At 48.9% G+C, this 15,209-nt stretch overlaps 1 protein-coding gene and 1 long non-coding RNA gene across 8 annotated transcripts in view; one reads left to right on the plus strand and one right to left on the minus strand.

Annotated features, from left to right (window-relative positions):
* Positions 1-88: 88 nt before the first annotated feature.
* Positions 89-8,006, minus strand: Arhgap9 (Rho GTPase activating protein 9). 7 transcript variants are annotated; one of them, XM_005397379.2, is made up of 18 exons: positions 7,859-8,005; positions 7,216-7,549; positions 6,715-6,926; positions 5,635-5,859; positions 5,347-5,460; positions 5,040-5,144; positions 4,770-4,831; positions 4,557-4,647; positions 4,267-4,362; positions 4,051-4,149; positions 3,719-3,860; positions 3,514-3,621; positions 2,782-2,880; positions 2,555-2,632; positions 2,364-2,417; positions 1,991-2,125; positions 1,073-1,178; positions 89-368 (listed from the first exon to the last, which is right to left on the minus strand). In XM_005397379.2, the coding sequence occupies exons 2-18, from the start codon at positions 7,529-7,531 to the stop codon at positions 197-199; spliced, it is 2,214 nt and encodes a 737-aa protein (XP_005397436.1). In that variant the 5' UTR covers positions 7,532-7,549; positions 7,859-8,005; the 3' UTR covers positions 89-196. The 7 variants fall into 7 exon arrangements, with proteins under 7 accessions (XP_005397436.1, XP_013376334.1, XP_013376333.1 ...); XM_013520880.1 differs by having other exon boundaries at positions 5,347-5,751; positions 7,859-8,006; XM_013520879.1 differs by having other exon boundaries at positions 5,347-5,859; positions 7,859-8,006.
* Positions 5,595-15,209, plus strand: part of LOC106149955 — a 14,314-nt gene continuing 4,699 nt past the window's right edge. The window contains exons 1-2 of the long non-coding RNA XR_001236448.1: positions 5,595-5,683; positions 8,037-8,132. This is a non-coding gene — a long non-coding RNA (uncharacterized LOC106149955). The remainder of the gene's footprint in view (positions 5,684-8,036; positions 8,133-15,209) is intronic.

The following is a 15,209-nucleotide window of genomic DNA, read 5'->3' on the forward strand; positions in this document are numbered from 1 at the left end:
GCCACCACACCCAACCCCACTCTCCTCTTCAGAAAGTTCCCTTACCAGACCCTAAGCCCTCACATCAGACCCAGGAAGATGGAGGACGTCACTGGGAGACAGGGTTTTATAGGAATGTTCTTAAAACAACATCCTGCTCCCCACCCCTAAGTCACCCAACAGATCCTTAGGAAACGTTTCCTCCTCTTTGCCCGAGTCAGGGGAAGAGGCTGGTGAAGTCAGTGAGCATCAGCTGGACCAGCTGCCCAGGGTAGAGCGCGTGAGCTGCCGGGTCAGATGTCTCCTGCTCTGGCCGAAACAAGGTTGGTCCAAACACAATCCCCAGGTTGTGGGGGGTCATGCGGTTGCTATCTGAGTGTGCTATCACCCTGGAGGCAAAGGCCAAGGGAAGAGGAAATAAGCCAGCAGCTTCCACTTCAACTCTTAAAAAAAGTTCTAGTGCCGGGTGTGGTGGCGCACGCCTGTAATCCCAGCACTCAGGAGGCTGAGGCAGGAGGATCATTGCAAGTTCAAGACCAACCTGGGCTGCAAAGTGACTTAAAGGCTAGCCTGAACTGCATAGAGAGACCTTATCTCAAACAAACAAACAAAAGTTCTAACCGATCACTCTGCTCTATGGCTGAAGGAACCAAGGACAAAGCCTCAAGGAGAACAGAGATGGCCCAGTGGGGACACCTGCAGGATACACCTGGGAAGTAACTGCTGGACTCCCCACTTTAGGGATGGCTCCTGGAGTTCTTGCACGCCATGGTTTGGGAGGCTTTCATTCAAATGGGCATCTCCTCCCGGAAGGGGAGGACCCAGGCCTAGCTCAGCCTAACACGGCATCACCACTGCCCCAGTTAGAGGCAAAAGCAGAGGGAAGGGAAAAGTAACATTTTCCTTATTCCTGTCACAGTGTTCCTGGGCTTGTCTTGGTTCCATCTCCCATTTGCTAACGAGCTACGCAAGGGCTTTGACAAACATCTCCTGCCCACTGTACTTTCTTTATCTCTGTCCACCTGAACAGAGTCTCTGCCGTGTGCCCCATGTACCCTCCCCAGCATGAAAACAGAGGCGTGGTCTTCTTTACCTGCATAAATGCTCCAGGAGGTACCGCAGAGTGTCATGATTGGGCTTTGGCATCGACTCAATTAATTCTTGTATTTGAGAGAGGCGCTCTTCTGATTTGGAGAGCGCTAGAGAGAGAGTAACGGGTAGGGTGAGTAAATTCACTACACTTTTTTCCTATGTCCGTGGAAGATGTCATTAATTTGTTTTATTTTATTTTTACATCATTAATTTATCACAGCCTTTTTTTTTTTTTTTTTTGTACTAGGGACTGAAGCCAGGGCCTTGTGCTACTAAGCGAGCAGTTTAGCACTGAGCTACTCCCAACCCCCAGTTTTGTTTTTCAAATAGCTCAACTACAGCATCAGAATCTTTGCAGTTCAGTCCGCTACATATTCACCAAAACAGGGGAACATGGTGGCACATGCCTGTAATCCCAGCACTCTGGAAATCTGAAGGCAGGAGGACTGAGAATTTCAGGTCAGCCTGGGCTACATAGTAGGACCTTATCTCAAAAAACAAAACAAAACAAAAAACGGGTGTAGTGGCGCATGCCTGCAATCCCAGCGTTCGTTCGGGAGGCTGAGGCAGGAGGATCTTTGTGAATTCAAGGCCAGCCTGGGCTACAAAGTGAGCTCAAGGCCAGCCTGAAGTGCATAGCGAGACCCTGTCTCAAAAAAAAGACCAAAAAAAAAAAAAAGTAAACAAATTTTAAAAATCCCAAACACAAAAAACTGAGGTTAGAATGAGATTTTTTTTCTCCCCAGGATGGAAGGGAGCGCTGGGGATATAGCTCAGTGGCATAAGCGCTTGCCTGGCAAGCCTGAGGTCATGAGTTTGATTCCTGGTACCAAAAAAAAAAAAAAAAAAAAGGATGGAAGGGAATCTCTGTTCTTCACGAGTCACATCCCCCATATCAAAGATACTGTCCAACCCTTACCAAGGGCAGCACGGAAATGAGGCAGCAGCTGTGGAGGCACCAGAGGCTGGGGCAGCTCCCGGAGAAAAAGCTTCAGGGCTCCAGTGACCACGTGAATGTCGTCCCATTCAGCACTGTCCAAATCTAACTGACCTTCTGGAGGGAAAAGGAGGTTCAACAGGTTCAGGACTCATACACGGCCAGAGACACCCAGGAGAGGTCGGGAGCTCTGGAGAAAGCCAGTCAAAGCAGACCCCGGGCAGGCCATGACAGTCCATAGCGGGGAGAAAACAGCCAAGATGGGGATGGGACCACTTCCCCAGGAGCAAGACCTGGGGGAACCCGTGAGACCGAGGTGGGTACCACAGTGTTAGGGCTACTTTCAGGTACATACCTTGCCCTGACTGTTCTGGGAACATATACCTCCCATCAGAGGTAACCGCCCGCTCTGCAACAAGTGTAAGAGATTAGGAACTACAGCGTGGAGGTCCAGGCAGAAACACGTTCCAGCCCCTGGCCCAGAACCACCCCTAACTCAGAGGCGTGGCGTTCTCAGCACCACCCTTCACCCACGGTCTCTCTCACCTCTGTCCACCAGAAAGCGGAGTTTTTGGACCACTGCCAAGTTTCCGCTCACCCGGTAGATGCCATCAACATCTAGACCTAGGAGAGCAGGCGGGGAGCAGATAAGGACCCCGTTGTACAGTGTGCACGGTGAGGGACGCTGAGCGAGCAGGAGGGAGAAACGGCAGCGGGACCGTGCTGGGGAGGCCGCGTGTTGGAGGAGAGTCTGCAGCCTCTGGGGAAATGACCTCTTTTATCCACAGCAGCAACGCAGAGCCGCACGAAGCCGGGCACCGTGTCCCCTTCCCGCTGGCACAGGGATTCCAGCTGGCAGCCGAACACCTGATCTGCGGAGGCAGGGGGAGGTGGGAGGCCGGCGTCAGCTCACCCAGAGAAGCTCTTCCAGCACAAGTCTTCCCCCCAAGTGCCATGGCTTTCCTGCTGTCTGTGTCCCACCTGGGCAAGGAGGCATCTCCCTGCCCCTCCCTCAATAACCAATGGGAATGCAAGAAGCAAATGTCTGAGGAGACTGGTATAGCTATATGGGAAGCTCTACTTTGACCTTCTCTACTTTTCTCATCTGTGAAATGGGCTGATGCCCAGATCAAGAACATGAGGGGCTGGAGATTTAGCTCAGCAGCACAGCACCTGCCGGGCGAGCAAGGTCCTGAGTTCAATCCCCAGTACGGTGTGTGGGGGGGACGGGGGGGGGGGGACACCGATGGACGGGGACATGAAAGTAATTGTAAAAAACACTAAAAACAGTGCTTGTAAAAACAATTGGAAGGCTGAGGCAGGAGGATCTTGGGAGTTCAAGGCCAGCCTAGGCTAAATGGTGAGCTCCGGGCCAGTCTCAACTACATATGAGACCCTGTCTCAAAGAATACCACTAAAATAGACACACACACACACACACACACACACACACACACACACACAGGCACAAAGGCATAAGGCCAGAGCTGTCTCAGACCACCCACCTCGAAGCAGGCCCCGCTCCTGAAGGCTTTGCAAAGGCGGTCTCTTGGCAATAAACCGCTTTAGCTTGTTCCTCACGCGATTCTGCTCAGTGCCTTCGGGACACCGACCTGTAGGAAGTGGGTAGAGCAATTCCAAGCCCAAGAAGAGCGCTTCCGGACCTCCCTTCGAGCCCCAGGCCACGCCGTCCCGGAGCCCGGCCCGTACTGGAGCTCCGGCGGCTGCTGAACCGCAGCAGCGGCTTGGACACCGGCTCGGACTCCTCTTGCTCATCCTCCCCGGCACTCAGTTCCGCCAGTTCCGCCGGTCCCGACCCGGACAGACGCAGCTCCAGGGGGTTCTCCCGCTCCTGCAGCCGGGCGGGCAGGAGGGGCGGCGTATGGAGTTACAAGAGAGGACAAAAACCACTTTGCACCCCCACTGGGAAGCAAGGAGACACCGACACAGCCCTGCTCCGGAGACCCCGACTCCTGCCGTCCCCTCCCCACGGCTGCGGCCCCACCCGAGCTTCTCCCGGGCCTCCCACGCATCTCACCCACCAGCCGCTCGATGACCGCCCGCAGCGCGCGGCGCCAGGCTCGCAGCTCGCTCTCCTGGTCCGACTGCAGCAGGAACTCGTGGCCAGGGACCGTGCGGATCTGCCGGGGTGCAGAGACCGGCTCGGGTCAGCGCGGGGGTGCCCCACACCGCGGGGAGACGGGGCGCACCCTCGGGGCGGGCAGGACCGGGGACGGGCGGGACTCGGGGACACTCACGTGCAGGACGTTGCGGCGACTGGACAGGTGGCGGCCGTGAGACAGGGCCGCCCCGCGCAGGTCCACGCTGCTCTCGGGGCGGCTACCCGCTGGAGCCTGGCCGTCAGGGGAGAAACTGAGGCCGCGGAGTTGCCCCCCGCCCCCGGCGCCCCTCGCACCGGTGGGTTTCGAGGCGGTGGGGCGCGCGATCCTCCCTTTACCTTGCCCAGCGTCGGCACCCCCTCCCCGCCCCCCGGTCCCGGTGAGCCGGCGGGAAGCAGCGCCCCCGCGCCCCGCTCGCCCGCACTCACCCAGCCAGCAGAGGGCGCCGGCGGCGGCGGCTCGCGGTAGAACACCAGGCTGTTGCCCGCCAACACCACCCACGCGGGGGCCCAGCTCTTCCTGCGGGCGGCCGCGGCGTGGGGGTCAGGGCGGAATCACCCGTGCAAGCGCGTCCGCGTCCCCCGGCCGCACCCGCGGGGTCCAGTAGCGCGCCCCCGGCGGGGGCAGGCGGCCCTCCTCACCTGAGCTTGCGCCCCCCTTGAGCAATCCTGGTCACGTTGAGCAGACCCGACTGTTCCACCTCCTGGGAAGGGGGCGAGTCGGGTCTCTAACCCACACCCTGCGCTGCCCACCTGGTCCCCAGGGCGGCTCCCGGGAGGGAGGTCCCCGAAAGCTGGGGGAGGGGGAGCTGGATAAAAGAGGATGCCCAGAAAGAGGAAGATGTTTTTGAGGAGCAGGAATGGGGGGTGGGGGCCGGGGAGGCTTTGCGTATTCAAAATGGGGAGACTCACATGGGGGTCTTCCAGCAGCTGCGGCGGATCTCGGCGGCGCGCCAAGGCTGGCGGCTGGGCAGAGGGCACAAGCTGGGCGGGGCGCTGGCCCAGGCAGGGGGACCCCTGGAGGAGGGATTGCAGAAACAAGGACGGGAGCCTTCAACTTGAGGGTCCCTGGCTGTAGGAGAAAGAGGGGTGTACCTGTGCCTGAGGGGGCAGCGGGTGTCGTGGGCACTGAAGGTCGTTCATAAAAGAGAAAGTAGTAAAAAAGCTAGCTTTTTTTTTTTTTTTTTTGCATATTTTTGGGAGGTAGACGAGGTCTCACCTCTGGGTCAGGCAGTTCCAGGGTCCCTGTGCCAGACCCCAAGCCCTCTGCCTGAGGCTGCAGGACACCATTGTCCCTGTTCAGGGTCTGTGTCCCCTCCATGGAGCCAGGGTCCTGGGGAGGCGGCGTGGGGGGTAAAGGTACATTCAGATGCCACTTCACTGCTCCCGACACCCATCTCACAAGTGACTGTTTCTTTTGGTCTGAGAGAACACACACTGCCTGGAGGGTCAGCGGAGAAAGGAGGAGATTGAGGGACCACGGGGCAGGCAGAAGGGAAGGTCTCACCGTGTCCGGGACGCGACTGCGGCGCGGAGGCTTCCAGGATTTGCAGCCGGTGAGTGAGTTCACGTAAAAGCAGCGTCCGGAGTTGGGGTCCAGGTGCTGCTCCCAGGCGTCCAGCCTCTGCAATAGGGGGCATGCAGGGTCTGAGGGTGGGGATCGGGGGCAGCGGCGAAGGTCCACCAAGTTACTGTACACGGCGGGCTCGGACATGAGAGGCTGGGGTCCTGCCTGTCAGAAAGGGGGAAGAAGGAGGTGGTTATTCTGTCCATCCCCATCCCCAGCCCTTTCTCCCCTGTACCACCTCCTCCTCTCTCCCCCACTATTTTCTCACCGCCAGCTCCTGGACAGGGTGACTCAGGTACAGGGGCACAAACCCCAGTCCCTGGGCTGCTTTTTTTAAAAAAAAAAAAATTCTCTCCCTCACAGTCTTTGCTTTTCTCTTCACTTCCTGTTGCCAACTTCCCTCCTCCCCCACCCCCTCACCACCACCCCGAGCCGCAGGAAAGGGGAACAGGCTTTTTGTGAGGGGGGGCTTGAGGGGAGTGCCCCACCTTCACATCCTGCAGGGAAAAAGAAGACAGCTGGGAGACCCCACTAGGGGAGTGTGAGGCAGGAGGCTATTTTCCACCCACTAGCAAAAAAGAGAGAGGGAACGGGCCGAGCAAGGGCCGTCAATGTCCAGAGGGGACTTGGTGTCCAAGCTAGCCAGAGGGAGCAAGGGAGACCTCCTGCCCGGAGCCGGGAGTCGGGAGGAAGAGCCTAGCACACTGGCTTTTTTCAGACCTTGCACTGAAGCGCGTTCCTTTTCTAGCTACTTGCTGTCCCTGATTTGGTTACACCCCTCTCTTCTTCCTCTGTGTTCAGTGGCTTTAAAGACTGTTTCTGCCACCGTCCACCACATTTGTTCTTTGTAGCGCTTCCCAGCGCCAGGATCAGTAAGGGTTATCCTATTTAAGTTTGCACTCCCAGGGGAATTCCTTGGGGCAGGGATGTGGCCCTGTTTGCCATTGTGCCAGAATAGGGTTCCCCCCCCACACCCCTAGTATTTTTTTGACTATATGCAGAAGAAAAGCTGTGGCTCACCATGTTGGCATTGGCTTCTGTCAATGCATCTTCCTCAAAGAGGGATCTTCCACTTGGCCCGTCCTGGAGGGGCTTCAGGGGGCTGGGCCTCAAACTGGCAACACTGATGCTTCTACACATCTTGGGGGGAAGGGGAGGAGGCTGCTCAGATGGAGCCTGGTGTGCCTGAGGTGGGTGCAGGGCCTCCAGCGAGCTATGAAATAGCTTTGGCTCTAGAAACAGAGAAATGAGGGGTGCCTGGATCAGGGGTGTGATCCTGGTTAGGTCTTCAAGGAGGGCGGACGGAGGCTGTGGAAATGGCATGAGACCTGGAAAGCTTGGAACTAGGAGGGGGAGGCGATGGAATGCAGATACCACCACTGCAGGGGTGCGGGACGAGGGGAGGTTGATCCAAGGGAGATAAGGGGGTCAGCACATGCGAAGGGGAAAAGGATCCTTTCAATAATTCCCCAAAGCCAGGGAGCTAGGAAGGTGATGGGGCAGAGCTTAGGGCTTACTTACCAGGAGTCCAGAGCGATTGGCTGGGTGTAATAATAGTTGGGCTCTGGGAAGCAATGGCTTCCTCTGTCATGTAGGCAGCTGGGACAAAGATGGGTTGAGAGGTAGATGGTGCTCCCAGGCGCCTTGCTAACCACCAGTCCGAGTTGGTCTTCCGAAGCAGTAGGAACCTGTCACCTTCAGCCAGACACACCTGCCGGCCATCTGCCGCAGTATAAGAAAAGGGATAGAGGGCACAGAGCTGGGACCCTGGAGAAGGGCTTCGGGGCCCTAGCCCCAGGTTCCCCCAGGTACTTGGCCACCAGTGACTGGATAGCATTGTGGTCGGCACTGTCACCTGTGGGCAAAAGAGGAGTTGGAGACCCAGGAGGAAATAATACTACTGGCTTCAGACAGAGGGACATGGTTCTAAGAGCAGTGTGTACAGGGGAGGTGAGGACAGGAACCCTAGGGTAAGAAGAGGGGGTAAAGCAGAGGGCCAGAATGAGGGTCCATGCAGGTTTGGGGGTCTGAGAACTCCTGGGCAACGTATCTGGTGAGGAAGTGGATAAATAAGGTGAGAGAGGATGTGGTCAGCAGCGCTGTGTGGCTGGTGAAGCAGGAAATCAGAAGAAATGGCCTAGGCTGGTAATTTTCCTCCAAGTACCTTGTAGGGGCCATCCGAAGACCCAGGGGCATGAGCAGCTGGTCCTGGGTCCTGGCAGGAGTCCGAGGCTGGACACAAGAAAGAGATGAGGAGGAAGAATCAGGTCCAAGGCAGAAACTCAGGGGAGAACAAGAGATAATGACAAAAAAAGTCAGTGACCTTTATTAAATTTGCACAGGCATCAACGTTTCCGTTACCGATCACCTCAGACCGAAGCCTGAGTGCTTCCTGTGCAGACAGACACAGACCAGAGAAGCAGACAGCCGGAGACACGGTAATAACAAACGAAAGAGAAAGAGAATAGTGGCTGGGAAAGATGCAGAGAGGTTCAGAATTGAAGTATCACCTGCATCGCGATCTAAAGCACTGTTTTGGGAACTAAGAAACTTGATAGGATCCTCTATGCATCGGCCTCTTTGACAGAGGACCCAGCTTTACTGTGTGGGTTCATTTATATATGCACTCAAGAAGGACTGCTTGAGCACCCTGAACAAGGAAAAGTTGAGCACTAGAGAGGAGAGAGAGGGGAGTGAGCCCTTTTGTTGTTTTAGGAGAGGTGACCTTGACGGAGGACACAATGAACTATTAATTAGTTACACTAGGTCATGGGCTATGGACAAGTGGTAAAAGGGCATGACAGACTTCCGGGAAGAAGGTGAAATGGCAAACACAAGAGAAAGACCCTCTCTGAGATTTGGTGTCCAGATGCTGGAATATAGCAATATGAGGAGGGGAAGGAGGAAAGTGGGTCCCCGGGACCCAGCAAGGTTCTGAAGCAAGAATTGAAGCCCACAGGGACAGCAACCGGCAATAGCAGAGACATGCCCTAACGTGGACATTTTTTTCTTCCTCTCTTCTTTTTTCTGTCTTTTCTTGTTTTTTGATTTTTTTTGGGGGGGGGTTGTTATTTTTTTTTCTTGACTGTTCTTGTCTCTGTATGAGCGTGAACGTTGTTTCTAGGTTTCTTGTTGTTGATGTTCTATTCTTTTTATGTCTTCCTTCTCTTTCCCTCTAGTCTTCTTCAGCTCCCAAAGTTTGTGTGGTCTTCCTTTGTCCTCCAGCCTTGCTTCTAATCTCTTCCTCTTCTCTTTCTCTATTCCCCCTCCCCAACTCCTTTAAAATTTTCTCCCTTGAGGATAAAATTACCATATTCAGGGCATATTTACTACACACAATTTTTTGGCTGGCTTTAGATTTTCTTATATAGCCACAAATATGGTTAAAGGTGCCAAATTAGTAGTTCCCACAGTTTGTCATTTTCTAGGCTATGTTTGATGCTATTGTTATTGTTGACTGTACTACTTTAACCAAAGTGACATAATTGTGCTAGTCAGTTGTTCTTCCTAGTATGCCAGGAATAAGATTGCCTAAGGGTCATAAAAAATACTTTAGGCCAGTGCCAAAGAAGCAAGAGCTAGGTGAAATAGGCAGCAACTTCTCATACCCAATAAATTGAAGAGGTAGACTACCGCAACAGATTCAACACCCAAAACACAGCTACACCTGGAAAACATCTCTGAGAAGTAGTCATTTCTAAGGGTTCTAAACACTAGCAATAATCTGGGTGTTTCAAGAGGCTGAGGCAGGGGTATGGTCATGAGTTTGAGGCCAACCTGGGCTACATAGTGAGTTCAAGGCCAGCCTGGACTACACAGTGAGACCTTGTCTAAAAAAAAAAAAAAAGGAAAGAAAGCTATCTGCCGTCAGCAATTAAAAAAAAATATATATATACACACACACACACACACACACACACACACACTTTCTTTCCTTTTTTATTTTTGAGACAAGGTCTCACTGTGTAGTCCAGGCTGGCCTTGAATTCACTATGTAGCCCAGGTTGGCCTCAAACTCATGACCATACCCCTGCCTCAGCCTCTTGAAATACCCAGCTTATTGCTAGGGTTTAGAACCTTTAGAAATGACTACTTCTCAGTGAGAAGGCACTTAAGCAAGATGTAATCCTAGACTTGCAGCTGACCAAGGGAAAACTCAAAGGGCAATGAGGTGGAACAGTTTGAAAGCCACCCACCTGGACTCTCTGAAGTGGTAACAGCAAAAATAACAAAGCAGGGGCTGGGGATTTAGCTCAGCGGCAAAGCGCCTGCCTGGCAAGCGCAAGGTCGTGAGTTCGGTTCCTGGTACCGGAGAAAAACCAAAAAAATAAAAAATAAAAAAATAACAAAGCAGATGAATGAGGCTGTAGAAAAAATCAAAACAGAAATAATCTCTCAGATATCTATAGTGATGGGGACCATAGTGAAAGACATGGCTAGTGACTCTAGAGAAGGTACAGATTAAAAAAGCCATAGAGGAGCTTAGGAAAATGATAGACACCATGAATGCCCAACTTAGAAAGAAAATGGAATCCATGAAACAGATTCAAATATATATCCAAGAGATTAAAAATTCCATTGAAATTATATGCAGCAGGATGAGCCAATGTGAGGACAAAATGTCAGATACAGAAGGCAGGATTGCAGTTAGTGATCACAAAAAGAAAGATTTCTTAAATGTAGCAAGAGATAGCCAGGTGTGGTGGCACATGCCTGTAATAGCAGTACTCAGGAGGCTGAGGCAGGAGGATCACCATGAGTTCAAGGCCAGCCTGAACTTCCATAGTGAGACCTGTCTCAAAAAGACAGAAACAAAAAACAAACAAACAAAAAAAACAAAAAACAAAAAACAGGGAACCATGAAAAAGCAATCCAATCCAGGTGTGGTGGTGCACACATGTAATCCCAGCACTCAGAAGGCTGAAGCAGTAGGATCATTGCAAGTTTGAGACCAGCCTGGGCTACAAAGTGAGCTCAAGTTCAGCCTGAACTGCATAGTGAGACCCTGTCTCAAAAAGACAAAAAGAAAAGAAAAAAAAATCACATAAGATTGATCAGAGTCAATGAAAAAGCAGGAGACATCACAAACAACATAAAAAAACTTGTTGGCAGGCATGGTGGTACATGCCTATAGTCCCAGCACTTGGGAGGTTGAGGCAGGAGGAAAAAGAATTTCACATACACATAAGTAAGGCATATAGAACTCCAATCAGCCATGATCAAAAACATTATACACCAAGGCATAGTCAAAATTCCAGAAATTCAACCTAAGAACAAAATATTAACAGCAGTTAGAGAAAAGAAACAAATCACCTATAAAGGAAAGCCCATCAAAATCACAGCAGACTTCTCAACACAAACCTTCAAGTCAAGGAGAGGTTGAAGTGAAGTATTTCAAACCCTAAAAGAAAACAACCTCCAACCCAGATTGATGTACCCTGCAAAACTATCTCTCAAAATTGGTGGAGAATTAAGATCCTTGCATGAAAAAAAAAAATCCTTGCGTGACAAAGAACACCTGAAGAAATTCATGACCACCAAACCAGCACTCCAAAATGTTCTGAAGCACATTCTAGAAAGAAATAATGAGTACTACATCTCCGTGAACCCTCACAAAATGAATCCACCAGGCAAGGTATCTTAATTACTTTGCTCTCATTGCTGAGGCAAAATACCTGATGCCCAAAATTCAGGAAGGAAGGGTTTATTTAGCTTACAGTTTGTGAAAGTTTCGGTCTCTATTCATCTGGCTTCAAGGCAGGGTGGCATGGCTGAGGGGCAACTGTTTATGGCATCAGTAGACAGCAAACGCAACAAGAGCAAAAGGGGAGGGGAGAGAGAGCAAGCCTCTTTCCCTATCTTATATTGTATGCGGGCTACTCACCCCAAGGCAAGTGTAGCACTCACACCCATAATCCCAGCCCTGGACAATGAATCAATCACAAACTCTAGAAGCACGTCCTCATGACTGCATGAGGCTTTGGGGGGACAACTAGGCACATAGCATAACACAAGGCAAGCAATTAAAAAGAGAGGGGAAGAAAAGGAACTAACAACAAAAAAATAACATGACAAGGGTAAGTCAATACATGTCGGTTATAACCATTAATGTGAATGGTCTGAATTCCCCAATCAAAAGAAACACTGGCATAATGGATCAAGAAACAAGATCCAACAATATGCTGCATATAAGAAACACACAATTCAGAAAGAAATTCATAGGCTGAAAGTCAAAAGATGAAAAACAATATACCATATGACAGGAAAAAAGCAGGGGTAGCTATTCTTTTTTTTTTTTTTGTATCAGGAATTGAATTCAGGACCTTGTGCTTTCCATGCAGGCAGTATGCCACTGATCTAGCTCCCCAGCCCCTGGGGTAGCTATTCTATTTGCAGACAAAGTGGATTCCAAGCCAATACTGATTAAGAGGGACAAAAAAGGTCACTATATCTTTGTAAAGGGAACAACCCAAGAGGAAAAGATAAAAATCATCACTATATATGCACCAAATACCAGCACACCAAACTATATAAAACAAATATTAACAGACATGAAAAAATCAAGTAAGCACTAATACAGTTGTAATGGGCTACCTCAATACCCCACCATCATAAATAGACCACAACAACAAAAAAACAAAGATTTATCAAAACTGAACCAACCTTTTGAACAAAGGGTCTTAGTAGATGTGCACAGAGTGTTCTACCTAAACATCAGAATAGACATTCTTCTCAGCCGCATATGGGACAGTCTCCAAAACTGACTACATACTAGCTTATGTAATAACATGCTTAAGTAAATGCAAAAGAATTGAAATTATCCCACACATTATCAGACCAGAGTGGAACAAAATTGGAAATCAATGACAAAAGAAACCACAAGAACTTCATAAATACATGGAAATTAAATAACAGCCTCTTTTTTTTTTTTTTTTTTTGGTCCTTTTGAGACAAGGTCTCACTGTGTAGTTCAGGCTGGCCTTGAACTCACTTTGTAGCCCAGGCTGGCCTCAAACTCATGGCGATCCTCCTACCTCAGCTGCGCCATCAGGTCTGGCTTAATAATAGCCTTGAACAACCAATGGGTCACACATGAAATTAAAAAAGAAATCAGGCAGTTTCTACAATTAAATGATAATACAAATACAACATACTAGAACTTACAAGATGCAATGAAACCAATCCTCATCATAAAAAACAGAATGAGTTAAAATAAACAACCTAATGATGAACTTTAAACTTCTAGAAAAAGAACAAGTCGAGCACAAAGCTCATATGAGAAGAAATTATAAAGATCAGAGCAGAAATTAATGCAATGGAGACGAGGAAAACAGTACAAAGAATCAATGGATCGAAGAGTTGGTCTTTGAAAGATTAAACAAAATAAAAAAACCCTTAGCCAATTTTATCCAAAAAAAAAGGATAAAAAGACTCCAATTCATACAATTAGGAATGAAAAGGGTGAAATGACAACAGATCCTGAAGAAATCCAGATGACCATCAATACCTACTTCTAGAACCTTCTAATAAGGTGGAAAACACAGAAGAAATGGACAGATTCCTAGATGCATATGAATTACCAAAGCTGAATCAAGAAGATATAAAAATTCTAAATAAACCAATATCAGTCAATGAAATTGAAGATGTAAGTAAAATCTTACCAACAAAGAAAAGCCCAGCCCCTGACAGATTCACTGCTAAATTTTATGAGAAATTTAGAGAAGACGTGATGCTGCTACTTCTCAAACTCTTTGTTGAAAATGAAAGGGAAGCAATACTCCCAAATTCATTCCTGGAAGCAAGCATTACCCTAATACAAAAACCAGAGAAGGATCCAACCACAAAAGAGAATTATAGGCCAATCTCCCTAACGAACATAGATGTAAAAATCCTCAATAAGATACTGGCAAGCAGAGTACAGCAAATCATCAAGAAGATCATATACCATGACCAAATAGGATTCATCCCAGGGATGGTTTGACATACACAAATCAATAAATATAATATACCATATTAACAGACCAAGGACAACAACAATCTCTTTTTTTTCTTTGATACTGGGAATCAAACTCATGACCTTGTGCTTGCCAGGCAGGTGCTGTGCCCCTCACTGAGCTGTATCCCCGGCCCGAAAAACCACATCATCATCTCTGTAGATGCAGAAAAAACATTTGACAAAGTCCAACACCTATTCATGATAAAAACTCTACAGAAAAGTGGAACATATGATCCTTATCTCAATTTGATAGAAGCCATCTATGACAAACCAATAGCCAACATCATATTATTTTTATTTATTTATTTATTGTCTTTTTTGGGACAGAGTCTCACTGTGCAGTTCAGGCTGGCCTTGAGCTCACTTTGTAGCCCAGGCTGGCTTCAAACTCACAACAATCCTCCTGCCTCAGACTTCTGAGTGCTGGGATTACAAGAGTGTGCCACCATGCCCAGCCTCAACATCATACTAAATGGACAAAAACTGAAAGCTTTTACTCTAAAATCAGGAACAACACAAGGATGTCTACTGCCACCACTCTTATTCAATATAGTTCTGGAAACAGAGTCTCGCTAAGTTGCTGAGTTGCTTGAGCTGTTCTCAAGTACAGAACAATTAGATAAGAGAAAGAAATAAAAGGAATAAGGATAGGAAAGGAAGAAGTTAAATTATCATTATTTGCAGATAGCATGATACTCTACATAGAAGACCCCAAAAACTCCACCAAAAGACTTCTAGATTTAATAGCCAAATTCAGTAGCACAGCTGGATACAAAGTCAACCCTCAGCAGTCTATTGCATTCCTGGACACAGTAACAATCTCACTGAAAGAGAAATTAGGGAAACAAAATTTTCACAATAGCATCCCCCCAAAATGACATTCCTAGGAATCAATCTAATGAAGGAAGTAAAAGACTTCTACATCAAAAACTACAGTACTCTGAAAAAGGAGATTGAAGAGGATATCAGAAAATGGAAAGGTATCCCTGGTTCTTGGGTAGGAAATCCTTCTAAATATGACTCACTTTGTCCAGTCATCTGGTGGTTTCCCCTTTAGTTATTTTTGTTTGTTCCTTTGTTTTCTGGTGCTGGGAATTGAACTCATGACCTCACGCTTGCCAGGCAGGCGCTGTGCCACTGAGCTAAATCCCCAGCACCCCCTTTAGTTATTTTTGAAGTACTAGAGATTAAACTTGGGACTTCAGCAAGCCCTGTCACTGAGCCATAGCCCTGCCTGGTCCTTGTTAAGTACTCAAATCACATTCTCTTTTGTACTTTAGTTGTCCTGCCCCCCAGAACTAGATATTGAACCCAGGGCCATCATACCGAACTATATCCCAGACCATTTTTATTTAATTTTTAAAAACTAGTTTGAGATAGGGTCTCTACGTGGCTAAATTTCCCAGGCAGAGCTTGAACTTGTGATCCTCCTGCCTCAGACTCCCTGATTTTTTTTAATCTTTCTCTTTTTTTTTATTTTAAAAATAAAAGGAGGAAAACATTAACAGACAGACAACCT

The sequence above is a fragment of the Chinchilla lanigera genome, unplaced genomic scaffold, assembly GCF_000276665.1.
Source record: "Chinchilla lanigera isolate Chin_1 unplaced genomic scaffold, ChiLan1.0 scaffold00057, whole genome shotgun sequence".
NCBI classification, from domain to species: Eukaryota; Metazoa; Chordata; class Mammalia; order Rodentia; family Chinchillidae; genus Chinchilla; species Chinchilla lanigera.